Source organism: Typopeltis vanoorti, chromosome 1, assembly GCF_054136105.1.
Source record: "Typopeltis vanoorti isolate ZY-2024b chromosome 1, IOZ_Tvanoo_1.0, whole genome shotgun sequence".
Lineage (NCBI taxonomy): Eukaryota > Metazoa > Arthropoda > Arachnida > Uropygi > Thelyphonidae > Typopeltis > Typopeltis vanoorti.
In genome coordinates this window covers 72,258,478-72,285,651 of record NC_143549.1, presented here as the reverse complement: position 1 = coordinate 72,285,651, position 27,174 = coordinate 72,258,478, and the positions used below count along the sequence as shown (strand labels likewise).

The 27,174-nt window shown below is 36.3% G+C and overlaps 1 protein-coding gene across 4 annotated transcripts in view; it reads left to right on the top strand.

Moving 5' to 3' along the window:
- LOC150110083 (contactin-like) overlaps window positions 1-27,174 on the top strand; it is a 690,381-nt gene that overhangs the window by 568,827 nt on the left and 94,380 nt on the right. For all 4 annotated transcript variants that reach the window (XM_090391236.1, XM_090391210.1, XM_090391218.1 and 1 more), the window contains exons 23-24: window positions 10,799-10,920; window positions 24,597-24,774. In XM_090391236.1, the coding sequence (XP_090247362.1) occupies window positions 10,799-10,920; window positions 24,597-24,774 (300 nt within the window). The remainder of the gene's footprint in view (window positions 1-10,798; window positions 10,921-24,596; window positions 24,775-27,174) is intronic.

Sequence of the window (27,174 nt, the reverse complement as noted above, 5' to 3'; positions counted from 1 at the left end):
TTCCACTTCTTGCAGAGAAAAATAGAAAAAAAAAAAAAAACATTCTTCATCTTGGCTTCATCAGTTTCCTGGAGTACACTTCCATCGAAGTAATTATACAGCTGGTAATCTTTTTATTCCAAAATGCATAACTTTATACTTTACCACATTAAACTGATAACTATTCTTCTTTGCCCATAATGCCAGTCTATTTAAATAATATTTCAAGATTTCAGCATCATGAAAGTTTATTTTTCACTTGGTTAGAGTATAATAAATTTAATTTAATTCTTTATCCAAGTGAGAGCAAACAGAGTTTGTGCCTGAAAATATCTTCAGGACTGAATATGGTGTTATACTATCTTACTTGGGTAAGTAGTACAACACCAGGCAACTCGTGAAGATATTTTCAGGTGCAAACTTTATTTGCTCTCACTTAGATAAAGGATTAAATTAAATTTATTATAGTCTAACCAAGTGAAAAATAAACTTTCAACATCTTTCTCTAAATGCAAGGGGGGGGGGGGGAACCCGTGGCAGTTCCCTCTGTCTGTTTGTAGATTTTGTTCTTCCAAGAAAAATAACCAGAGTTGATGGCAAAGGAAAAGATCTCTAAGATATCAGAAGGAAAAACGTTTTTTAAGAGTGTTAAGGTGTCAATCAGGGGATATTGGTAAACAATGAGATGATGTCAAAGCTGACCAATATGTCTGTATTATTTAAAGTACGATTTTCAATTAAGTTTTTAAAGTGGGTAGAGTTTTTTACATAAGCTGTGGTAAGACCAGTGAGGGAGATAAAAGAGTTAGCTAGCTGTTTTGATAATTCGTAGCAAGGTGCATTGGTGGCATCTACTATAGGTCTTAGGGGAGAATTAAGTTTGTGGATTTTAGGTAAACCGTATATACAGGGAGACAAGAACTGAATGGTTTGAGTTTTTTGTAATGTCAGGAGGCCAAGAAGACACTTTTTTAAGTAGGTTTTTTAACTTGAGTTTTTGTGAGATCTTGTTCAAGTGGTATGTAGGTAGCCTGAGCATGAAGAATAATATCCATTTTATGATTATATTCTGAGTCATTAAGAATCACAGTGGCATTTCCCTTATCAGCTCTGGTGATGACAATGCTTTTTTCTTTCCATAATTTTCTGAAAAGGGAAATGCCACTGTCATTCTCAACGCCTTTAATTTGGGAAACATTAATAATCAGAGATCCCTTTTTACATCCTAGGCCACCTGCAAATGCCCATAGAGGGTGCACCCCATGCTAGATAGAACTTTAGTCTCACTATTGTATTGTATTTGTGTGTGTTGTTACAAAAAGTTTTTTGTAATCCCTGAAGATGTTTCTGTGATGGAGAAGAAATATTGGAAGTATTGAAATTAGTTTTAATCCTTTCTTAGTGCTGTTAATATTCCATTAAACCTCCAACATGAATTCTTCACATCACTTAAGCCTCAACACATGGAGAGAAGATAAGCTAACCACTCAGCCAACCAGGGCCAGCATTTAGCAAGTAAGAGGCAAAATGACTATGGCAGGATGACTTTAATCAATGCTGATGGTAGGAAGGTGACAGAGACAAAAGAAATAGTTGAGTTGCTGAATGATCATTTTGCAAAAGGTATCATCTGGATGGTGATTTCATAGGTAGTGATGTGACAGAGATGCATATCAAAATTGAGGTGGATGAACACAAGGTGTTCAGCATATTGAAAGATATAAGTGAGACCACCACAGCAGTGGGACTGGATGGCATATCAGCCTGTGTATTGCATGAATGTGCAAGAGAATTGGCATTGTTTAGACTTTTAAACTCTAAGCTCTGGAAGGGTTCTAAGGGTAAAGAGAGAATAAGATTGTGACATTACATGAATTTGGCTGCTAGAGGGCCATAAGTTTTGTAGTATCAGAAAGAGCTCTGGAAAAATAAGTTCTATTTTGAATAATAATTGGCAGTGTTTCATAAATTGTAAGGTTCCATTATTTATTTTTGAGAATGAAGAGTCTCTGAGTGATTTTTGGTGTGAATCTATCAGAATTATTAGTCTAAATTGCTGTTTTAAATATCACACAATGCAGGTCAACCACGCACAGTCGACTGGTGCTACTAGGTGAATGCTATGAAAGTCAAGTAGCATTGACGACATAGACTTTTCAAAACTGATTCGATATCCTGAGTATGATATGTATGCATGGCGGAATGTATGAGGTGTCTTTGTGGAGAGGGAGAGAATGAGCAAAAGACAAGAGAAAGTATGGATTTGTCATAAGTGCGATATTCTGTTGGACCACAATACACAGAATGCAAAACTGACCGAAAAGATCGATAGTGGGAATGAAAGAAACGGAAATGAAATGAAAGATAGAGAGGCTGACGGAGTGAAAGAATGCAGGAATGTAGAAGTGAAAGTTATGAAAAACTGAAATGAAACAAAACAGGAGAAACTGAGGGAGTAATATAATGCAGGGATGTAGAAGCGAAAGTTACAGAAAAAGTTGAGAAAAACAGAAATTAAATGAAAGCAAGAGAAACTGAGGGAGAATGCAAAGATGTAGAAGCGAAAGTTACGGAAGAAGTTGCAAAAATGGAAGTGAAATGAAAGTTGGAGAAACTGAAGAAGTGAAGGAATCCAAAGATGTACAAGCAAAAATTAGTGATAAGGGGGTGAAAGAAAGTATGAATGATGAAAAGGAAATAAAGTGTGGAAGAATGAAAGGTAACAAGATAGAGAGTAAAATTGTTGGAATGCAAGATGTAATGAAACAGATATTGGAAATGAAAAATGAAATGAAGAATATGTTGAGTGATGTTAGGCATCTAGTGGAAATTAATGAAAGTATGCAAGAAAACAAGAGAAAGTTACGGAAAAAGTTAAGAAAAACAGAAATTAAATGAAAGCAAGAGAAACTGAGGGAGTAAAAGAATGCAAACATGTAGAAGCGAAATTTACGGAAGAAGTTGCAAAAACGGAAGTGAAATGAAAGTTGGAGAAACTGAAGAAGTGAAAGAATGCAAAGATGTACATGCAAAAAGTAGTGATAAGGGGACGGAAGTAAAGTGCAGCAGAATGAAAGGTAGTAAGATAGAGAGTAAAACTGTTGGAATGCAAGATTTAATGAAACAGATATTGGAAATGAAAAATGAAATGAAGAATATGTTGATGATGTTAGGCATCTAGTGGAGAGTAATGAAAGTATGCAAAAAAACAGAATGAAAGAACAAAGAATAAAAGAAGTGAAAGCAACGAGTGATTCCGGGATAGCAGTATATGGAGACTCCATAATTTGGGGGCTAGTTACTGACATAGCCCATAAGGTCTGCTATCCAGGTGGGAGAATGAGTACAATAATTAAGGCATTGGACATGAGGAAGAAACAAGCAAGAGAGTTAGTTGTGATTGTAGGGATGAATGATCTAACTTGACATAAGGAGGAGGAGGTGAGGACAAATATCAGGATATTTGTCCTCACCATATCTGTCCAGGTATGATGATTATGAGTTGCAACAGAGAGCCTTGCCGAAATGAAGCTTATTAGCTCTTTATACTTAAGTAACTTAATGGTTGCACCTGTTTGGAAAACTCGTTCGCAGAGTACATAAGTTCTTTTCGCTATACACTTTGGTATTAGGTCTAGCTACTCACTGATGAAGCCTCAAAAAAGGCTGAAACCGGTCTGGGTAGTGACCTCCCTCCATAATGTAATAACAGCATACATTTCCTAGGAAACGTGTTTTTACATTATGGAAAATACCTAAGAATAGCGATCTGAACTTCTTCCTCCACCTTTGCAACAAGTTGCCCGGTATTGTACTATGTACTAGGATCACTTGCATTGGCTAACGCTAGTGTCGCCGATACTTTATGGTTTACTATATTCGGCAAGAAACTCTCTGATTCCAATCTTTGAGTTTCTTATTCGGTTTTAAAACTATGTGGGATTTAATATCCCCTTAATTTAAGTAATGAATGGCATGTTAGCTCAGCTTTGTGAGGAAAAAGATGTGGAGTTTGTGGATGTATGGCATGTGTTTGAGGGAAGAATGAAATTATACAGGCGTGATGGGTTGCATTTAAATGGCTTTGGAGTGAGTGTGCTGGAGAAAATGTTGCTGGATGAAAGTATAGTGTGTGATGCATGCCACAGATCAGAAGGAAGAGATGAAGAGAAAAAATCAGGAGAGTGGCACTGAAGAGACAGCAGTACTTGACAGTGGAAACATAGTGGTTTCCACTGAGAAGAAGAGAAAATAGGAATACAAGAGGAATAGGGAAATGCGGGGGGATGGAGGGAGCTCGGGTGGACAGGGAGACATGGTATGGAGAGAGTGAATGTCGAAAGTGGCAGTGAATATGCGTGTGTGTGAAGATGGAGTATATTGCAATGTTGGTAGAGAAGTGGAGACTGAGAAGGTATATGTGTGGTAAGCGGTGATAAAGGTGATTTGACAGGCGTAGTGGTGAAATTGCAACCAACATATAGCTTGGATAGGACTGGCTATAGACCTAAAAATGAACTGTGGTGTTTGTTTACAAATGCCAGAAATATCAGAAATAAAGGAGATGAAATGGTTTCAGTGATTGAATTTATTCATCTCCAAATCATTGGAATAAGTGAAACATGGTTGAATGAAGATGATATTATAACTGGAATAGAAATGGACGGGTACAGTATTTTTTGTAAAGATAGAAAGGGCAGAAGGGAGGAGGAGTGCTGCTGATGATAGCAGGGGAATTAAGTCCTCATAAGGTAGACATGAAAGGGAAAATAGTGACACTGGTTATGAGGCAGTGTGGTCTAATGTGGAGGTTGAGAGGAAGACATATTTAGTTGGCTGTTGCTATAGGCCTGGGAATGTGGAAGGTGGTGATAAAGAAATGTATAAACAACTTGCATTAGTGAACAAAGGAAGGGTAATTATTATGGGTGATTTTAATTATGGCGGTATAGACTGGAACGAAGAGATAGCATTTGGGAATAAGGAAGTAAATTTCTCGAGTTCTTGGTGAAAATGATCATGAAGTAATCACCTGTGTTGTGACTAGTCATATGCAGGCTTTTGCAGAAAGGATATATGTGAAGGAAAGGATATATATGGAATTATAAGACTGGTGAATATGATAAGCTTAGGAGACAACTTCAAGCTATAACATGGAACGAGGAGTTGAACGGTAAGGAAATAAATGCTGAATGGGAACTTACAAAGAAATACATAACAGCATCAATGTATGAATGTATCCCAAAGGCCAAAAGGCTGAACAAGGTTGGTGTAAAATGGATGAATGTGGAGCTTAAGCATGAAATCTGGAAAAAGAATGTCCTTTGGAGGGAGTACAAGATGAATAATGGTAATCAGTCACATGAAGAATATAAAGAACAAGCCAGGAGAGTGATGACTCAGCTAGTAAGGAAAACAAAAGTAGAGTATGAGCTGAAATAGGCAAATCAGGCTAAGAAAAACTCGAGAGTTTTTTAGATATGTGGCAAGTAGAAGGAAAAATGACCATGGAAAGATGAAGTTAAGGGATGAAAGTGGTAGAATGGTAACTGCTGCAGAAGACATTGTTGAGGTATTCGGTAGTCAATTTATAAGCGTGTTTCATCCTGATCAGGATGAAATCATGAGGAACTTAAGTGTAGATGACATAGGAGAGGATAGCATAATTGTGAGCGAGCCAGAGGTATTTGAGGAAATAATCTTGATGCTAATAAGGCGGTAGGATTTGATGAAATATCACCACGCATCTTAAGAGAATGTTCCAGTGAAGTGGCAGTAGCATTGGCATGCCTGTTTAACAAGAGTTTTTGCAGGTTCCAAGGAAGTTGAAGGAGGGTAAAATTATTCCACTGCATAAAGGCGGTGATAATGCTGTAGCTTCAAATTATAGACCGGTCTGTATATCTGGAGTTGTGGTGAAGGTGCTGGAGAGATTTGTGAGAAGCAGGATACAGAAATTGGTTGATAACAGCAGTTTTCTCTGTGGTTATCAGCATGGGTTTGTTACTTATGTACTATAACAAGGTGACCAATACCTTAGATAGAGGAGATGCATATACAGTGGTATACTTGGATTTTGCAAAAGCTTTTGATAGACTGCCACATGACAAGCTCTTAAATAAATTGAAAGAGATGGGACCGGATAACAGACTTCTGTGTTGGGTCAGTGACTGGCTGTCAGATAGGTATCAGAAAGTTGTATATGGAGTGCAGTATCTTGAAAGAGAAAGGTCACCAGTGGTGTGCCTCAGGGGCCAATTCTGGGGGCATTGTTGTCAATTTGTATGTTAATGATATTGGGTTGAGTTTAACTAGTGATATCCAGCTGTTTGCATATGATGCAAAACTGGAGAGCAATGCACAGTCTGGCTGATGTTAATGCCTTACAAGAGGACTTGAAGAGATTGCATGAATGGGCAGGTAAGTGGAACTATCAGTTCAATGCTGCAAACTGTAAGGTTTTGAGATCTATAAGCAATCATGGGATGCAAAATATACACTTGGTGGAGAAACTTTAACAGAAGTAGAGGAGATGAGAGATCTAGGAGTGATGGTGGACAAGGACTTGAAATTCAGGGGCTACATTGCACAAGTTGCGAAGACATCACATCGAATAATGACAATGATGCGGAGAACCCTGACATGCAGAAATAGAGAGGTTATGATTCCATTGTATAAGGCCTTGATAAGACCTCATATGAATTATCGTGCACAGATATGGTTGTTGGGTTTTCATAGTGACGAGGATATGTTGGAAAGGATGCAGAGAAGATTCACAAAGGTGGTCAGTGGTCTTTGGAATGTGGAGTACGAGGACAAATTGAGAGAATGTAAGTTGCAGAGACTCGTGAATAGGAGGAAGTGGGGGGGGGATATGATTGAGACATAAACTGGTTAGGGGCTGTTATCAGGTAGACATGGAAGAGATTTTTCATAGAATTAGAGAGGGGAGTAGAACAAGAGGCCAATGCTGGAAACTGTATAAGGAGGGTGTGAGCAAAGGAGTGAGAAGCAGGTTCTTTGCATGAAGGGTGGTTGGTGAGTGGAATGCATTGCTTGAGTGTGTTGTGGATGTGTACACACTGAATCAGTTCAAGACACGGTTGGATGAGCATTGTTGCAATAATGAGTACCTCCCACGATGAGTCTCTGACTCCATGGAGGTCGGGTGTTGATAATAATAATAATAATAATAATAAAAAAGATGGCTCCATGACAGAAGCAGCAACCTACAGAAACTACAGACCAATTAATATATCAGGAGTGGTTGTTTAAGTATTGGAAAAGTTGATTAAAGATAAAATCCAACAATGCATGGATAAGGATCCAGTAATCTTATGTTGGGCATTAAAGTCTTATGAAGGTCTTGTCTTAGTAATTTATTCACATTTTATAATAAAGCAACTGTGGACATCAATTAAGGAAATGGCCACACCATGATTCTGCTGGATTTTACTAAGGCATTTGACAGAATATCACATGGAAAACTATTATAAAATCAGAGCAAATGGGAATGAATATATGAAGCTAGTAGCATAGATGGGGTGGCTGACTGACAGTCACCAGAGAGTAGTATATAGGGGAGTGGAATCTAGGAGAATGAGGTTGACTATTGAAATACCTCAGGGTTCTGTACTAGGGTCACTATTCTTTAATTTGTATATCAATGATATTGGGAAAGATTTAAGAGAAGTGGAAATATTCAGTTGTTTGCTGATGATGCAAAACTGGGAAGGCAATAGTTGATAATTGTGATGTAGATATCCAGCATGATGAATTAAATTATCCATTAGATTAAATTATGAAATTAATTGGCACTGTCAGCAAAGGATAATGATTGACAATTTATTGTTGCAAAATGTAAGATTATAGACTTCGGGTTGTAAAGGTTGCATACTGTGTATCACATTGATGGTACTGGATTGCAGGAAATTAATAAGGCTAGAGACTTGGGGATAATGGTGGGCAGAGAGTTGAAATTCAGAAGGTACATTGCAAAAGTTGATAAAATAGTTCAAAGGATTACTTGGATGTTAATAAACCCAAGAACAAGTAAAGATAGGGAAGTCATTATCCCTCTTTATAAGGCTATGATTTGGCTACATCTTGACTATTATGCACAGATTTGATCACCTGGGTTTCTTGGGATCAGCAGGTGGTAGAGGTTTCAGAGATGAGTGACTAAGCTTACAGTCCCTTGTGCAGGACCTTGCCAAGCCCTCCCGAGAGAGAACAGGACTGGTGGTGGGAGGACTAGGGGACATCCATGGAAGCTGGGCAAGAGTGTGGTTAGCAAGGGTGTTAGAGCTGGGTTTTTTACTTTTAGAGTGGTGAATGAGTGGAATTAGCTGCCAGAGTCTGTTGTGGGTGCTATGACAGTGAATGAGTTCAAGGCAAAGTATGATAGATACTGTGTGAATGTCGAATAGTTGTGATGGACATGATGTTTAGGGGCCTCCCTCGATGAGTCTAAGGACTCCTTGGAGTTGCCCATAATAATAATAATAATAATAATAATAAAAGCTGATAGTCTGTGGAATGCTCCTTTTGAAGATAGATTGAAGGTTTGTGGGTTACAAAGTTTAGTTGATAGGCATAAAAGAGGGTACATGATAGAAACTTATAAGGCTTTATAAAATTGATGCAAAGAAAATTTTCCAATAGATGACAAATAATTAGAGAACTAGGGGTCATCCATGGAAATTGTGTGAGTGTGTTCATTTTTTTAGGCGAAAAGTAATGAATAAGTGGAATGGATTGCCAGAATTAGTTGTGAGTGTCATGGCAGTGAATGAGTTTAAGAAGTATGATAGCTTTTTCATATCTGAACATTAGCATGGGTCTTCCACAGTGAGTCTCTGAATTCAATGGAGAAACTGTAAATAATAATGATGATTTTCATGTAGAAAGGTTAGGAGCAGTGTTGAATAGCAATAGGAAGAGGACAGAACACTGACTTTCCAGGAATAGGAAGTGTTTAGAATATTAATTACCTTGACTTTGATAATGCTGTAAGACTGAATAGGACATCACCATTTTTTATTACAGATATGCAATACAGCTGGCAGTGCCATTAACGTGGTGGTTGTTAAACAGTTGTCTGACAACAGAAACAGAAGAGTACCCCTACATACAAGACAATCCAGTTCAGCAATGTCAAACTATAATCTAATATGTGTATATCATATGCAGTGGTGAAGAGAGAGAGAGAGAGAGAGGCTGGTTAGAGACAGAATACAAAAACGAGAACAGCATGGGTTTATTATGGGAAAGTTATTATTATTATTATATGAGCACTTCCATGGAATCTGAAGACTCATTGCAGGAGACCCAAACTATCCATACAATCTATCATACCACACTTTGGACTATTAACATGGAAGGCACTCACGGCTGACTCTGGAAATCCATTCCACTCATTCACAACTCTTCAAGCAAAAAATTTAGTCCTCACAGCCTTGCTAACCAAATCTTTATTCAGCTTCCAAGGATAACCCTGTGTTCTGGCCACTGCATCCAAGTGCTGAAACATTTCCCTTGCATCAATCCTATAAATCCTTTAAGCAACTTAAATGTTTCTCATATCCCATCTTTTTTCTCCTATCAACCAACCTCTGCAATCCACACACATCCTCACTCTATCTTCATATGGAACATTCCACAGACCACTAACCATCTTGGTCACTCACCTCTGAATCTTTGCCACTGCTTCCACATCCCCAAGAAACCCAGGAGACCAGACTTGAGCACAGTAATACAGGTGTGAACATAACAAGATCTTGTAAAGAGGAATGACAACTTCCTGATCTCTACTAGTCAGTGTGTTCTTTGATAGCCAAGTAATCTTATGAGCTACCTTAGCAACCTTAGGAATATGTCCTCTAAATATTAACTCTCTGTCTGCCACTACTGCCCCTTAATCTCTAACTTCATCTATTTCCTGGCACACAGTGCCATCAATACGATACACTATTGTATAGTGAAACCTGTGGAGCATTCATAACTAAACATACACATGCAAACCACAGTAATTAAATTTTAAATTACCTGGCATTTATGAAGTTCCATGTTCCTGAGATGCCTTACTACAGACAGACAGGAAGATCTTTTAGTAAATGCAGCTCTGAACATCAAGACTATATCTGTCTTATCAAACCACGTAAATCTAGCCTCGCACAACACGGAGTTGAAAACAAACCATAGGATCTAATGTAAAAACACCAAACTTCTACACATAGATCCTTACATAAACATGAGTTTATATAAGGATTCTTCACTTTAGTAATGGATCCTAGGTACTCAAACTTGCTGACTTCCTCAATTCTTTCTCCATTAAGGTACATTTGTTTCTCAAGAACTTCACTGTCTGTATTTCCTTTGAAAACTATAATCTTTGTCTTGCTAGGGTTGAGCTGAAGTCTGCTGTTATTACTGATCTTGTTAACTTTATCAAGAATTTGTCCTAGTTCTTCCTTGTCATTTCAGAGGACAATGGCATTATCATCAGCATACCTCATATTACTGATCAATCTGCCACCTATCCTAATTTGAGCTCATCTAATGCTTCACGCATGATGTCCTCATGCGTGAAGATATATACTAAACAAGTGAGAAAAAAGTAAACATCCTTGTATAAGAAAAAGAATAATAAGAAAAATAATTAGTTTAAAGCACGGTTGGATGAGCATTGTGTGTGCCTCCCATGATGAGTCTTTGACTCCATGGAGGTCAGATGTTAATAATAATAATAATGATGATGATAATAATAATAATAAATTGTTGTGTGATTATCATTATTGGCTTCTTTTTCTGTTTTAAGTGCCAAAAGTTCAGCCTGGTCTGGTGACAGCATTTCCACTGAATTCCACTGCTTTTAATGTATCATGGAATCATCTTAATCTTAACATGGAAAATATTAGTGAAGTATTTATTGATTATAAGGTAAGCTGACATATCTTTGTGATTAATGCATCCACTTAATATAAGTTGACCGCTGTATGAACCCAGAAAAAGTCAGTAAGAGCATTGACAAAGCTAATGATTATAGAATACAATTCAAAAAAATTACAAAAATGATCTGCCATATATCATTTCACTAAGATTAAAGATACAATTTGTAATTAGTTGATTTTTATTATTACACATTATCATTGTGCTTGGAATGGAATAAAAATTTATGTCAAGGAATTAAACTTTCTCCTACGGTGAACTTAAACATTCTCCTTTTTGTCGACGACCAAATAATAATTACAAATTCTGAAGATAACTTACAGAAAGCTATTTTAGATCTAAATGAGATAGCCAAAAATTATGGTATGATAATATCAACAGAAAAATCAAAAACTATGGCCTTTAAAGGATAAGATTCAGCAAGAACTAAAATAGTAATAGATAACAAGATCTTAGGACAGGTGAATTCATTTAACTACCTAGGATGTATGATCACATATGAAAATGAAAAAGATATAAACGTAAAAATTGCAAAATATTTAAAAATAACAGGTGTAATTAACTCTTTTGTAATTATATATTTAAACCAAACCTAGTTCAAAAGCAAACCAGACTAAAAGTATACAATACATTAGCTCTACCAGTCTTAATGTATAGTAGTGAAATCTGGACAATAAAACAAAAAGACAAACAAAGATTAATAACAGCAGAAATGAAGTTTATGAGGAAAACTGCAAAGTATACCCTATTTGATCACAAAAGAAATGAAGAAATTATGAAAGAATTAAACCAAGAACCAGTAATAGAAAAAATTAAAAAATATAAACATAAATGGATGGAACATGTTCAAAGAATGAAAACAGAAAGATTACCAAATCAAGCCTTAAAGTATAAGCCATTAGGAAAAAGAAAACCAGGATGTCCTCTTAAACAATTCAACGATGACTTCTAAGGCTGGAACAGGCCATCTAGGCCTAAATCTTTGATACGCATGATGATGATGATCATTGTGTTAGCTTCCCTGTTAGACCCTTTCCAACATCTCTTCATCCTTTTGAAAACCAGGTGATCAAATCCCCTTACTTCCACAAGTCAGTGTCCTCAGCATCATTCCCAGAATTCTTTGTGTTGTCTTCACAATCAATTTTGGCAATGTGTCCTCCAAATTTTAGATCCTTATCCACCATCATCCCAAGATTTATTTTCTCCACCTCCAAAAATATATCCCCACCAAGTGTGAATCCCACATCCCATCTTTGTTTCCCAATGCATTTTGCAACATTGAACCTGCATTCCCACTACCATAATTAAAGACACCAAGAAATTATATACTTGGTTTAATCCTTTATCCAAGTGTAAGCAAACAAAGTTTGCTCCTGAAAGTTTGCTTACACTTGGATCAAACCAAGTATATAATTTCTTGGTATCTTTAATTTATAGTATAACCAAGTGAAAAAATCTTTCAACAACTATTTCCCACTACCATGCCCATTTCACTCAGCTTATTCAAGTCTTCTTTTAAGGCCATAATATCTGTTCTACTCCTCATAGTTAGTTCCCAACTTTGCATCATCTGCCAATAACTGAATATCCCCATCCAAATCTTCACCAATATCACTAACATACAGGTTAAACAGCGGTGGCCCTAAAACAGACCCCTAAATACTTTTGTCCATCTCCTTTGTCCGATGGAACCCTCACCTTATTGTAATAAGTAAGTAGATTACTAAAACATGACCTTTTAGCAAATCCATGCTTCCATCAAAGATAATACCACTGTTGTCAACCAACTTCTGAACCCTAGTTCTCACCAGCTTCTCCAACACTTTAACCATAACAACTGATGCACAGGTAGGCCTATAATTTGATGCTTGAGTTCTGTCACCTCCCTTATGAAGTGGCACAATCTTGTCTTCTTCTGCTTCTTTGGTAATGTGACCCAACGCAAGACTCATATTAAACAAATATGTCAAGACAGATACCAACTCCATGGCACACTCCTTCAAAATACGTGGTGATATATTATCAAGTCCCTCAGCCTTATTAACATCAAGATTACTAATTTCCCCATGTACCTCTTACTTACTTACAGTCAGTTAGTCAGTCATTCTCTCCTCATCATCAACTACTTTATGCACTGTTCATTAAATATCTCGACTATATCCTCTGTAGCAGTTGTTCTTATGCCATTTTCTCTAATCAGTGTCATACTTCTATAATCTTTTTTTTGTCTACATATTGAAAGAACTCCCTAAGATTTTTTTTTTTTTTTTGGCTTCATTAGCTGACTGCTTTTCATACTTCACTTTTGCTACCCTTACCAACCAAGTCACCCTCCTTTCCTGTTCTTTGCAATCCTCATGGATTTGATTATTACCACTCCTCTACATAATGCCTTTTTCCATTGTCTAATGAAGCCATCACCTTATTGTTATTGTTATTACTATTATTATTACACCCTCCATAAAGTGGCAGACTCATCGCACTGTAGGAGGTTCGTTCAACTTACAACATATTTATCACATGTAGAATCTTAAAATCCTTAACACTCCTTGCATTAACAACACATTCTGTTAGTGCATTCTATTCAATGACAATTCTACATGTAAAAAATCTACTCCTCATACCCCTCTTCACCACACTTTTACATAAATTCCAAGGATCACCTCTGGTTCTTCCCCTCTCACCTTCTGCTCTTTTTATAATTCCCCTCTGGATTAATCTGATAAAATCTTATCACTAACTTAAATGTCTCTATCATATCACCTCTTTTCCTTCTATCCACTACACTGTGTAATCACATTTCTTCAACCTCTGCCCATAACCAGCATTCAAAAGTCCTGACATTGTCTTAGTCACTCACCTCTGGATCCTCTCCAATGTCTCCACATCACATTGAAAACCAGGTGACTAGATCTGAGCACAATAGTCCAAGTGTCACCTGACCAGTGCCTTTTACAGTTGCACAACCTCTTCCTTATCCCTACATGTTAGAGTACTCCTTGTCATAGCAGCACTATGATGTGCAGCCTTTGCAACACTAGCAACATGCACTCTAAACTTCAGTCTACTGTCAACATCACTCCCAAATCTCTAATCTCATACACTTCCTGCAGTACGGCACCATCGATATAGTACACAGCCTTATATTTTTGTACTCCAAAATGCAACACCTTGCACTTGTTGATATTAAAACTACAACCCCACTCTTTTGTCCAAGTAAAATGTCTATTCATATCTTCCTGAAGGGAATTAACATCAGCCTTGTTACTTATAATTCTTCCTTTATAATTATTGCTGATGAATCTCTAGGCAGTAAAGAAACTAATTGTTGATGGCCTTCTCCATTACTTATTGTAATAAGTAAGTAGATTATTGAAACTGACTTACCTTTAGCAAATCCATGATGTCCATCAAAGATAAGATAATACCACTTATCAACCCAATTCTAGATCTTTTTCTGGATAGTCAAGCATTCTGAGTAAGGTTTTTGATCCACCACTCAAGATGTGAGAACAGTATTTTCACATCTCAGGTGGTGTTTCTTCCAGACATTAAAACATGATTGGGCTTTGATAATATGAAAATTCATTAAATTGCCTTGCTCTACAGGAGAATGACTAGATCGGTTTAAGGATTAGGTAACAGATCTTAAAACTTGAATCATTTGATTGCTTTAAGTTTTTGTAAATGATGAAGAGGAATAGAGTATACTCTCATTCACTAGAACTATGAATAGGATTGGATGTTATTGTTAGTGATGTGTAGGATGAAGAGTGTAAGTAAAAGTACAGAACCTTTGGTACTCTTACATTGATGTAAAAATCAGGGGAACCTTCCTCTACATGCAGTAAATGACCAGATAGGAAGCTGACAATCACACAAAGGTAGACCATAAGGAGTCAGCTTGGTAAGAAAAACTTGATTCCAAAAATGAAGTTTATTGGAGAGGTCTACTGTAAAAAGAATGGCAGAATAGATATCAATGATTAATATTTCACTGATGAGTCTCTAGGCAGTGAAGAAACTAATTGTTGATGGTCTTCTCCATTACTTTTGAAAGCACTGAGATGAGGTCAGTGCTGTTGGGTAGATGAGTATAATAACTTGTAAAGGTAATACAGGATGGGTATTAGCTCTAAAGCACATGTTCTAGTGGGGATTGGGGAGGGGGGAAGGTTTGTTGTGTATTAGTATCAAAGCTATTGAGTTTTTCTAATGTCTTGACAAAAGATCAGAGGAGACATACTAAAGATGGTTTGTGGAATGGGGGGATTTGCCTTGTACCTAAATAAGAGTCAGATAAAGCTGATGTCAAGAGGCCTTCTTTATCATCATTTATCCATCACAAGGAAAGAAACATAGTAGTACACAAGTATTGGCCAATAGCCTTAGCAAGGGACCAAAAGCTTAATTGGCATTTGAGCATAATGCAAGCTTAGTACATTTGGCCCTTATAAAATCTGCTTTAGATTTGTTGAGAGTTATTTTGTAGTAGTTATGGGCTGTAGTATAAGCTGAACTGTTTAACTCTCAGTTAAACATTGAGCCATTGAGTGTGCTGAAATTTTATCTTGGACTGCTTTGGCACATTTTTTTGAAAACCAAGGGTTGAATAAGGGTTGCAAATTTTGAGTGTAGTGGGAAATAAAGGCACTCATCCTAGCAAGAATAATTGCAACTGAGATCACAGCAAGTTGGATCAGGAGAGCCAAAGCAATAATCAGATCTTGGAAAAGTTGCATAGGAAATCTAAAGGTCATCCTAACTGACACTACTGCAGTGTTGCAGGATACAAGGCTGAGAAAGGCTGGGAGAAGGATGATTTCTAAGAAACATTAAAGTGTGTGGTCAGAGTTGCCAAGAAGCAATCAAGTCAGCAATGCATTTTGAAGGATAGCTGGTTAAGAAAAAATTCAGAGTGTTCGGAGAATGATAGAGGATTATCTGGAATTCTGGTAGATAGATGAATGATTTGCATTAGATCATTGGAAACGGCTAGTTTCTCTTCTGTCTTGGTCTGTGAACTTACAGAAAGTGAGCCAGTCAGAATTAAGGACATAGAAACCTCCAAGCAAGATCATCATGCTATTTGGGCATTTAGAATATGTTTAATAAATTCACAGAGATATATAATCAAAAAAGTCAGTATAGCCATCAAACGTTGGTACCATACCTTTGTGTGGACCTTACGGCTGCTGTATTATTGTATACTAACTAACAAACTAGCATCCCATCTGGCCAAATCTAAATGCGCCTCATCCTTAGATCAAGTTCATCTTATGAAAAGAAACAGATAACCAAATAGTCTGTATAGATTTCTAATTCTTTGTCAACCAGATGGCAGCTTACAATTTTGGTTTTTAGGAAACAGCTCATACAGGTCACTATATCCATGCCAATTCTCACCACCATCCGAGTCAAAAGGCTGGGACTATTAAGACCTTATTACACCACGTTCATTCTTTATATTCTTCTGATGAACTTTTACAGAAAGAATTACAGCATATTAAATCTCTGATGAAGGAAACATTAAAACCATTCTTATTAAATGGTTTTAATGTTTCCTTCATCACAAAAGCATATAACAGTTGTGGAATTCCTGCATCTTCTAATCCAGAAGAAATAACTCGCTTTTGTATCCCTTATGTACAATGCACTTCTGAACACATAGCAAAAATTTTAAAACCACTGAATTTTTCTTGTCTTTCATCCCTTCAGAAAAATCTCCACCTTTCTCACATCATCCAAGCACTTTCACACAAGAAGCTGAAGCTCATCCTAAAAGCTTGGATGACTCAAGCACTGTTCGAAGACTGGTTCATGAACTGCTTTATTCCCCAGGCTCGTGAATATTGTGTGGAGAGAGGTATCCCTTTCAAGATTTTATTGATTATGGACAATGCCCCTGGCCACCCTCCTCATCTGGATGACCTTCAACATGATGTTAGAGTGGTTTTTATGCCACCTAACACAACTGCTCTCATTCAACCCATGGATCAGAGTGCTATTTCAGCATTCAAGGCTTACTACTTCAGAACGACATTCGCACAAGCCATCGAAGCGATAGATTCTGATGCTGATTTATCTTTGCGAGACTTTTGGAAGCAGTACAACATTCTTCAGTGTATCAAGAATATTTCAACAGCATGGGAATGTGTAACAAAGAATTGTATGTCAGGAATTTGGAAAAAGTGTCTAAAATGTTATGCGAATACATTTGAAAGATTTGAAAAAGGAGAGGAACGGGAAGTGATTACAGAAAAAATAGTTAAACTTGCATTAAATTAGAATGTGAAATAGAAGACGTAGAGGAGTTGCTAGATTGTGAAATAAAAGAACTTTCGGATGAAGAGTTGATTGAATTGGAAGCACAGTGTCAGAAGAAAAAGCAAGAGAGAGGAAGAAGAGAAAGAAAAAGAGCAGCCAGAAAAGAAATTCACTGCAAAGAGTTTATCAGATTCTTTTTCACTACTGAATGAAGCTCTCGCCAGTTTCGAAGCAATGGACCCTAATGTCGAACGATTCACAAAGGTCGAACATATCATTCAAGATGCTGTGCATTGTTACCGTGAGATATATGAAGAAAAAAAGAACCAAACAGTTCAAAAACAAAGCTCAGCATGTTCCTCATCAAGAGAACATCTCCTACCTCAACCCAAGAACATGATCCTGATGATCCACAACCCAGCACAAGCAAATATTAAAAATTGATTTTGTAAATTTCATTTGTATTAATTTTTACATTAATTTTAGATTGTATTTTTGTGTTTAACAGTACAGTATGTACAGTATTATTTTTCACATTATGTATAGTATACATAATTATAAATTTAAAAGATTATAAAAATAAATTATAAAGGTGATAAAAATATTAGAAAGGTTAAAGAATACTGTTAATAAATATGTGGCCAACATACGACCAGATCAACTTACGACCTGTCAGCTAGTCGACGACCAAGTGTGTGTGTCTGTGTGTGTGTGTGTGTGTGTGTGTATATATATATATATATATATATATATATATTTTTTTTTTTTTTTTTTTTTTTTCCAGTTAGAAAAATATTGACTGTTTAAGTTGTCTTACATTAGTTACTAAGGTGGAACATTTTTTTCATGGTGCCCATGAAACTTAGACAAAAATTCTACACATAAATAAGTTTTATCTTGAGTTTTCCTCAAGTTAGTTTGCTGTTAATTTTATCATGCAAACTGAATGGTATTCCAATATTGAAACATTGCAACAAACCTTTCTCAAAGTTTAACTAGCCAATACCTAATACTCCCTTCCCTTATTCTGAATGTTTTCGATTTTAGTATGCATAAAGTGAGGCATCCCCTTCTGCCCACAATCTTCCTCATACCTTCTGTTATTCTATTTCAGTTTCTTATTGGAGCTTTGTTCAGCAATATCTGATGTTTTTGAAATAAGACATAATACATCAGAGATACTACATCATCTTGAAAGGAACAATGAGGATATCTATGTAAGCTCAGCTAGGATGTGTAGGTGTAACAGTGATAAGAATGTCAATGAGCACTGTTATGAATCTGCTGAATGGATTGACTACACTTTAGGTTTGGACATTTTGAGTGTGGGGTGGATGGGGAGAAAGCTGCCAAACTGGACTAAAAAGGTTGTAGACTTAAGTATAAAAAAAAAGTAAAGATATAACTTGTTATGTCTATACACAAATGCCAGGAGCTTTAAAAAAAAAGTGGTTGAAAATTGTTGCTTTCTTAAATACTTTGTTGCCTAAAATTGTTGGCATTAATGAAATCTGACTCTCAAAGTCAGATGTTGTAACTGCAATCGAGTACAAAAGATATATTATTTTTAGTAATGACAGAAGAGATAGGACAGGAGGGGTGGAGGAGCATTGCTAATGATATCAGATAACTTGAGTCCCGTTAGGATAGAAACACATGAAAACAATAAAGATAATAACCTGTACAGCACTGTATTTCAAGCTATCTGGTATGAAGTAGAGGCTAACAGGATGAAATGTATGGTGGGGGTGTTGCTATAGACCTGCTGGTTGATTTGCTGGAAGATGAAGAAATTCCTCACCAAATTATCATGATGAGCACTAAATGAGTAATTTTTATGGGTGACTTAAATTATCTAAATATTGATTGGGTAGCAGAAAAAAAAAAAAAACTCATGATAAGAATGAAGGAAAATTTATTGAGATGACAACATTCTCAAACAGCATGTGAAAGAAGAAACTCAAGGACAAAGAGTCTTAGATTTGATAATGGCATCAGAAGGTGTCTCAGTTAAGCTCCTTTGTAGCACAATTGGAAGAACAACGGTATGTTGTGCCCTTCAATCTAAGTTTGATTCTTGTCATGATGTGAGGAATCTTTATATGATTTTTTTTTAAATTGAAAGTGAGTTAGCTGATCTCATATGGAAGCAGAAGGGTCTTTTTCTCCTCCCAGAAACTCTGGTTTTTCATCACGCATACAGACAAATTGACCTTGAAAATATACACACAATTTACAGGCAAAATTACTAGTGGTGGTTCACTGCAGTTGGTGAATTAAGTGATGGAGATGAAGAGTTGTAGAGTGGGTGCTCTCCCTCGATGAGTCTTTGGACTCCTTGGAAGCGTCGCATAATAATAATAATAATTAAGCATGTGACAGTTTTGTGACTTGTTAGTGATAGCGATCATGCCATACTGACATGGGATGTAGACAACTATATGGATGTTCCAATCAGAACAAGTTATATGCCTAATTACAAATATGAAAATTATGACAAACTGAGAGAATATTATCTTTGGTTCCATAGTATCAGCTGTTGAATGGCAATAATATCAGTGGTGTGTGAGAAACTTTGAAACAATGCCAGAATGATGCAGTATCTGAATATGTCCCTACAGTTCAAAGAACAAATAGAACGGGAGTGAAATGAATGTGCAACCTCATTAAGCAAGAGATCTATAAGAGGAGGATGATGTGAGAGGAACATTGGGAGAATAAAAGTGGGAGAAGTTATGAAAATATATAAAGCTCAAGCCATACAAGTTACAAGTATTCTATGGAAAGCTAAGTTGGAGTATGAAAAGAATTTGGCTGTACAGGCTAGAGGCAGCCCAAAAGAATTATATCGTTATGCCACAAGTAAAAGAAAGAATGACTGCAGAAGAATAAGTATGTTGAATACAGACAGTATTCTTCATCAGAAGCAGATGTAATAGTTCAGATGATGAGTGCTCACTTTGGCAAGATCTATCAAACTGGTGTATGCAATACAGTGCTGCTGTGACATTGGATAAAGAGATAGAGATGCAAGAGGTATTAGAAAGTGGTATCCCTCCCCCCAGGATCAGTTCTTTGACTTTGGCTGTTTATATGTTGATGATATTGGCTGACAGGATATATTCAGTTGTTTGCAGTTGATGATGCACAGAATAGTCATGGCAATCACAGATGCTAATAATATAATCATTTTCTGGGTGATTTGAATAGACTGAAAGTGTGGGAGAACAATAATGGCTATCCATTTAAAATTATACACTTTGGCATGATGTGATATACAACAGCATATTATATTAGTGGGATTATGCTTGAAGGCTAGATATCTTAGTATAATGGTGGATAGTAGATTAAAGTTCAAAGGTTGCCTAACAAAAATTGCAAATACAACTCAGAGGGTAATTGCGATGTTGAAACGAACAGTGACTTGTAAAAATATGGAAGTCATTTTACATCTTTACTAGGCCTTGATATAGCTGCTCATGGACTACCCTTCACAGATTTGGTCTCCTTGGTTCCAAAGGGATAAAGAAGCTATTGAAAGGCTGAAAAGAAAAGTTACAAAGATGCTATCGGGATTATGAAATGTAGATTATGAAGATAGATCGAAACTGCAGCATTCATAGACAGAAGAAAGAAGAGTGATATCATACAGGTCTATAAACTTTTGAGGTGTTAAGGATATCAGTTAATAAAATTTTTCATTATATGGAAGATGGGGAGAGGACAAGGGCACTCATGGAAGTTAAGTTTGTGTGCAGTTAAGAAAAGGTTAAGAGCTAGATTTTTCTCTCATAGAACTCTGAATGAGTGAGAGTAACAGTCTGTCTGTTACTCTCACTGTAAATGAGTTTAATTGGAAGCATAACAGCTAGTGTAGGTGATGTATAGCTTCACTTGATGAGTCCTTAACTCTCTGGAGGTTTAGTAATAATAATAATAATGAACAAAATCCCCCAAACATGCAGGAGCACTCACATGATTCACAAAACTTACCATACTCATTCACATCATTCATATATACAAAAAAAAAAAAAAAAAAAAAAAAAATTAAATGCTATATCATAAGAAACTTACTTATCTTACCACAGAATTCTGATACCTCTTACCTTTACCTACCTACCAGGAAACAGCAATAATCTTGCCATATATCAGGTTTATAAATGAAAGTCACAAAGAATAATGACATTAATTCAATTTTTATCCATCCATTAAGTTTCCTTCGTATAATTTATTATATTTTAAATTGTAGTTAAGGTGTTGGAGAAGCTGGTGAGAACTAGGATCCAGAATTGGGTTGAAAACAATGGTATTATCTTTGATGGACAGCATGGATTTTCTAAATGGGGGTCATGTTTTAGTAATCTACTTACATATTACAATAATGTAACGACTTCATTGAACAGAGGGATCCATAGTAGTAGTATACTTAGATTTTGCAAAGGCTTTTGATAGATTAGTGCATGATAAGTTGATAGTCAAACTAGAGCGGATCATCATCATGAACCATGGGCTCACTGCCGGTTGGTGTCCGATGCCTCCTTCACTATCTATTTCCACCTTTCTTTGTCCAGTGCACAGTGTCGCAGTTTCTGTACACCCATCCACATCAGTCCTTTATATCATGTATCCATTCTCTGTATGGTCTACCTCTTCTGTTTAAACCATCCAAAATACCAAACATAAATGTCTTCATCTTCCAGTCCTCACTCATTCTACAGATGTGTCCAAATAATTGCAGCTTCTATTTGATAAGCTTCTGCATTAGATTCTCTTTTGGTTGTTTCTTCCGATAGAGCTCTTCATTTGTGATTTTCTATACCTATCCTATTCTTAGAATCTTCCTGTAACAAGTTCTTTCAAATGCCAAAATTCTTTTTCTTGATTCCTTATTTATTACCCATGTTTCATAACCACACAGTACACTGCTAAAGATGCATGTTTCCAGTACTTTTAGTTTTGTTTGCAGGCTGATCACTTTACTTTACGAGATGTTATCTATGGCCTTCAGATTTGTTCTTCCCTTTGCAATCCTGATCGTTATTTCTTTTTTACAGTCCAAATCATACGTCATTTTACTTCCCAAATATGTGAATTGTTCTACATTTTCTATATCAATTCCATCCACTTGTATCTTTTGTTTCATGTTCTTCTCACCAATTACAATTGTCTTTGTTTTTTCCAAATTCATAACAAGTCCAAATCTCTTCCCTTCCTCATTTAACAGTTTCAGTGTGTTTTATAGTTCTCTTTCGTCTTCTTCAATAATAATAATGTTCACTGCAAATCTCAGATTGTCAATTCTCATTCTGCATACAGATATTCCTTTTGCATCTTCCTTCAGTTTGTCCATTGCTCTTTCTAAATGTGCAATGAAAATGTTTGGTGATATTGGGTCCCCCTGTCTAGTACCTCTGCTTGTTCTAAACCATTTCCCCAAATCATCACCTATTCTAACTGCTGCAACTGCATTCAGATAAGCATCTTTTCCTATAGCTATTCGTTTTTTATCAATTCCACAGGACTCCAGAACTGCTAATGTCACTTTCTGGTCAATACTGTCAAATACTTTCTGAAAATCAACAAAGCAAGTATATATGGTTTTGTTTTTTCTCCTAGCTTTCTCTGCTATTAACCTCATTGTCAAAATCTGTTGAATTGTAATTCTGTCCTTCCTAAATCCTGCTTGCTTGTCTGCAAGGTATGCTTCCAATTGTATTCTCAATCTTTCTGTCAATATCATCATCATCACTTTACCAAGGTGACTTGTCAAGGCAATTGAATTTTTACATTCTAGCTTATTTCCTTTCTTGTATAATGTCACTAATATTGAGTTCACCCACTCCTCTGGCATTTTCCCTTCTTTCCATACCATATTACATAGTTGGTGCATTTCTGTAACCATACTTTCACCACCATATTTAATCATTTCTCCAGTGATGTTATCGTTACAAGGACTCTTGTTGTGTTTTAGCCATCCTATTGCTTTTTCTACCTCTCCTCTTTAAATGTCCATATCATGCTCATTACCTGGTGGTGATATCTACTCCAATTCTTCAGTCAGTTTCCTAACGCTATCTAAATCTAGTTTTTCTTCATATAACTCACTACAGTGTCTTGTTCACCAGAGTGGATGGGATCGGATATTATATTAGTGCACTGGATCAGAGACTGGCTATCTGATAGCTGTCAGCAAATTGTGTATGGGGGAGCAATATCCTGGAAGAGAAAAGTCACTAGTGGCATGCCTCAGGGGGTCTGTTTTTGGGTCATTGCTGTTTAACCTGTATGTTAATGATACTGGTAAAGATTTTGATGGGGATACTCAGTTATTTGCAGATGATGCAAAGTTGGGACAAACTATGAAGAGTGAAGATGTTGTGGCCTTACAAGAAGACTTGAGTAGATTGAGTGAATGGACACAGAAATGGAGATGCAAGTTCACTTTGCAAAATGAACTTGCATCTCCACATCTGTTTTAAAACAAATTTTAATTTTAAAACCTTAATTTTAAGGTTTTAAAATTTGGGAAACAAAGAAGAAATGTAGAATTTATTCTTGGTATATATTGTTAGAGGCAGAGAAAATAAGAGATCTTGGGATGATTGTGGATAAGGATCTGAAATTTAGGGGACACGTTGCCAAATTTGTGAGGACAATACAAAGAATTCTGGAAATTCTGTGGTGGACACTGACTTGTAGAAGTAAGGAGATTCTTGTTCCATTGTATGTCTTTGATTAGACTACACATGGACTACTATGCACAGATTTGGTCACCTGGTTTTCAAAATCATGAAGAGATGTTGGAAAGGGTCCAGAGGCAACTGACTAAGGTATTTTCTGACCTCTGGAATGTTGAATACGAAAAAAAATTGAGAAGACGCATTGAGTCTAGTGGATAGGAGGAAGAGGGGTGATATGATAGAGACAGGTTGGTAAGAGTTGTTATAGGATCAATGTTGGAGAGGTTTTATAGAAAATGGTGATCAAGGGAGAACCAGAGGTCATCTCTGGAACCTGCATAGGGAGGATGTGAGCAGTGAAAGCAGCTTTTTTGCAAGCTGAGTTGTGAATGATTGGAATGTCTTGCCTGAGAGTGTGGTGTCTGCAGAGAATTTGAGTGTGTTTAAGGCATAGCATGATTAGCTGTGTGTATAACAAAAGGACCTTCTAGATGAGTCTTTGACGTCATGAAGTCTTAAGATGATAATAATAATAATAATTTATCCTGTTTACTACATTATCGATAATTAATGATCTCAGAGAGAGAGAGAGAGAGAGAGAATACATTAGTACTATCATTGTTTGATCTGCTGCACTATCAACAGAAATAATCAGCAGCTAGTGTTAAAAATATATATGTAAGATAAATAAGATTAATTTATAAATTTTTTCTGCAGATTAAATATTGGCAAAAAGGAGATAATGATTCTCTCATCTCATTTGTTCGTGGAATTCGATGGGGTATTATAGCAGGATTACAGCCAGACACTGAATATTATATTACTATAAAGGTACTAAATGATACTGAAAGTGGAGAGGAAACCAAGCCTATCCTAGCAAAGACATACAGAGCTGGTATGAATATTTTTATACATGTTGGGTTAGAACATGTTTTATTTCTGTTTTATTGTATATAATAAATACTTTCTTGTGGTGCTCTTATTTTATTTTAAAAAAACAAAAAAATCTTGAAGAAAATAGAATCACACTGTGATTTTCTTCACATTTTTGCTTTTTTCAGCTTGCAGCTATAATGCAATCCAGGTACAAATGCTCAGTTACAAAAAATACTTTTGAATTACTTTGTAGTAAAATTGTCATTATCATAATTTCCTGCTATGTACCTTGAAGGGACATATAGGATAGCATGATAGTACAACATAAGTATGTTTACATCATCAAGTTTTTCATCAACAGTTTTATTATTATTAAACAAATCTCCATGAAGTTAACTCACCATGGGGAGTAATAATTTTCCTGTTATCAGGAAAACATTTTACTCACCAACTATCCTTCTTACAAAGAATCTGCTCCTTGTTCTCTCTTACTAACACTCTCCTTATACAATTTCCAGGGATGGTATCTTCTCTTGTCTCCCTCCATCCTATGAAAAATCTCTTCCACTTTAACCTCATGACAACTCCGTTTACAAACTTATATGTTTGAATCGTATACTTTTCCTCCTATTCACAAGCTCTGCAAATGGCATTCCCTCAATCTATCCTCATGATCCCCACATTCCACAGATTATAGACCACCTTGGTTAATCTTCACTAGGCTCTTTCCAATATATCCTCACCCTCCCACCCCCTTGAAAAACCATGTAACTAAATCTGTGTACACAGAAATGTATATAAGGCTTGATTTGGGACATATACAATGGAACCATTACTTCTGAATGTCAAGGTCCTTCTCATCTTTGCAACAGTCTGATGGAATGACTTTACAACTTGATTAATGTGACTTCTAAACTTTGGTTTCCTGTTCACCATCACTTCTAGATCGCTCCTCTCTATTATACTTCAGAATTTCTCTCCAATTTATATATTTTGCAACCCATCATCACATACTAAATTTCAAAACTTACGCTTTGCAACATTGAAATAGTTGCTCCACTCACTTGTCCACTTACACATTCTATTCAGATTCTCCTGTAAGTCAACAAGATCTGCTTTACTCATCATTGTTCTCTATAAATTTGCATAATTTACAATCAGCTGCATATCTCAATTTAAACCTATCCCCAAATCAGAATCATTAATATACAAGTTAAACAATAATGTTCTGAAAACTGACTCCTGTGCATAACTCCTGCAGTGACTTTACTCTTTCAGGACACCACTTCCCCCCACACATAACTTCCTGATATCAATCTGACAATCTCTCACCTATTTGACTCACCAATCTAGGTATATAAACCCATTCACTCCTGTTTAGTTATGAACTTACCATGTGGAAATATATATAAATATAACAGACCACTAACCATCTTGGTCACTCACCTCTGAATCTTTGCCAGTGCTTCCTCATCCCCAAGAAACCCAGCGCCCAGACTTGAGCATAGTAATCCAGATGTGGACATATCAAGATCTTGTAAAGAGGAATAACAACTTCCTGATCTCTACTTGTTAGCGTGTTCTTCAATAGCCAAGTAATCTTAAGGGATTACCTAAGCAACCTTAGGAATATGTCTTCTAAATTTTAAATCTCTGTCTACCACTACCACCCCTCAGTCTCTAGCTTCATCTATTTCTTGGCATACATTGCCATCAACGTGATACATGGCTAATCCATTTATCTCAAAATGCATAAATTGACATTTCTAGACATTAACCTGACACCATTAACTTTTGCCCATACTGACAACCTATTTAAATCATCATGCAAGCTCTCCACATCACCTTGATTAACTGTTACTCTACCTAACATGATTGTTAGGTAGAATAACAGTTAATTTATGTAAAATTTATGTAAAAATTAAACAGCAATGGTCCCAGCTCTGAACCTTGTGTCACACCATTAGTCACCTGTTTTCATCTCAATTCTATCCCTCCATATACTACTTTTTGATATCTGTCCAGAAGCCACCCTCTTATCCATTTAGTCAGTGTCATATCCATCCCCATCTAATTTGAGTAACAGAGTTCTGTGTGGCATTCTGTCAAATGCCTTTTCAAAATCCAGCAAAATCATCGTGTAACCATTTCCTTTATCCAACTCAGCTGTTACTTGATTATAAAAGTTAGTAAATTACTAAGGCATGACTGACCATACAGTATCATATTTTTAACTATCCATTCTTTATTTCTCTTTTTTATCAATTTTTCTAGTACTTTTACCACCATGCCTGAGATATTGATTGGTCTATCATTTGCAACTGTAGTCTTAGAGCCTCCCTTGATGCAAAGGAATTATTTTGCCCTCCTTCCGCTCCCTTGTAACTCTACCAGAGGTGAGCCTTAAATTAAAGAGCCT